Here is a 1,075-nt window from a genome sequence, read left to right on the forward strand (position 1 = left end):
CGAGTCGTAGAGGTCGTAGAGGTGGGCACCGTCATTTGTGCTCACGTAGACGTCGGCCAGCTGGAAGGTGTCTCCACGCAATCTTCTCAGGCCACGTGTGTGTGTGTGTGTGTGTGTGTGTGTGTGTGTGTGTGTGTGTGTGTGTGTTCCTGTAACCAGAGCACTGTGTGTCCCTCTGTGAAGCTGCCCTGACCTTCTCATTATCTCCGATCTCTCCCTGCGTGCACACTTCAGGATCATTATCTCTGAGATAGAATTACACACACGCACATTTATCTAAACATGTATTCATTGCTGATACCCTCATATTGTATTATTCTGTTGATCTTTCTGTCTCCTTCCGTCTGTAACACACACACACACACACACACACAGATCAAGTGTCTCTTGATGCTGGATCGGATAATGGCTGTCTGGGCACAACCCGCCCACGGCAGCAGCTCCACAGGCTGTCAGGAGTAACGAGCTCCTCTGTTGCTCTTCTGTGTTTGGAGCACATCGAGCAGCTGTTGATGACATCACACATTAATCCTTCAAGTACTGCAAAACGAATTACTCCCGTTTGTTTTATTAACAGGGTTGCATTTGCTATTATGCACATATATGCATATAAATATAAAACAGCAGCAAAATGCATTTTTCCCCTCCTCATCTCTTCTGGTCTCTGTCTTCTCAGGGTCATCGCCATCCCCCTCAGCAAAGTCTTAGGTGTGAAGGATCGGATTCGGATTCGAGCCGCTTCCATCCCAAAGCTGGAAGCGTTCTATAAACAGCACAGCCAGCAGCCATCGCAGGTTGGTGTTCACAGGACCCTCTAACTGTCCGTGGAGTGCACTACTGTAACTATGGTACACGTAACAGGGAGTCATTGCTTTAAATGTGACACTCATCTGTATAATACAGTAAATTTTCCACCAATATATGAATAAATGAATTGTTGAAGTCACTTATAAGCATGCAGCCCAATAGGTTAAAGATCAGTTTAATGCACCGATTTTTCTAGTGTGCTGAAAACATTCAATTCAATTCAATTTTATTTATATAGCGCCAAATCACAACATAAGTCGCCTCAAGG

At 45.1% G+C, this 1,075-nt stretch overlaps 1 protein-coding gene across 1 annotated transcript in view; it reads left to right on the plus strand.

Annotated features, from left to right (window-relative positions):
* Positions 1-549: 549 nt before the first annotated feature.
* Positions 550-1,075, plus strand: part of LOC102200841 (ceramide synthase 2-like) — a gene marked incomplete at its 3' end in the record, with an annotated part of 3,087 nt that continues 2,561 nt past the window's right edge. Inside the window, exon 1 of the mRNA XM_005755795.2 lies at positions 550-794. Within this exon, the coding sequence (XP_005755852.2) occupies positions 594-794 (201 nt within the window). The remainder of the gene's footprint in view (positions 795-1,075) is intronic.

This window comes from Pundamilia nyererei, unplaced genomic scaffold (assembly GCF_000239375.1).
Source record: "Pundamilia nyererei isolate P.nyererei 1_Seehausen unplaced genomic scaffold, PunNye1.0 scaffold03299, whole genome shotgun sequence".
Classification (NCBI taxonomy): Eukaryota; Metazoa; Chordata; class Actinopteri; order Cichliformes; family Cichlidae; genus Pundamilia; species Pundamilia nyererei.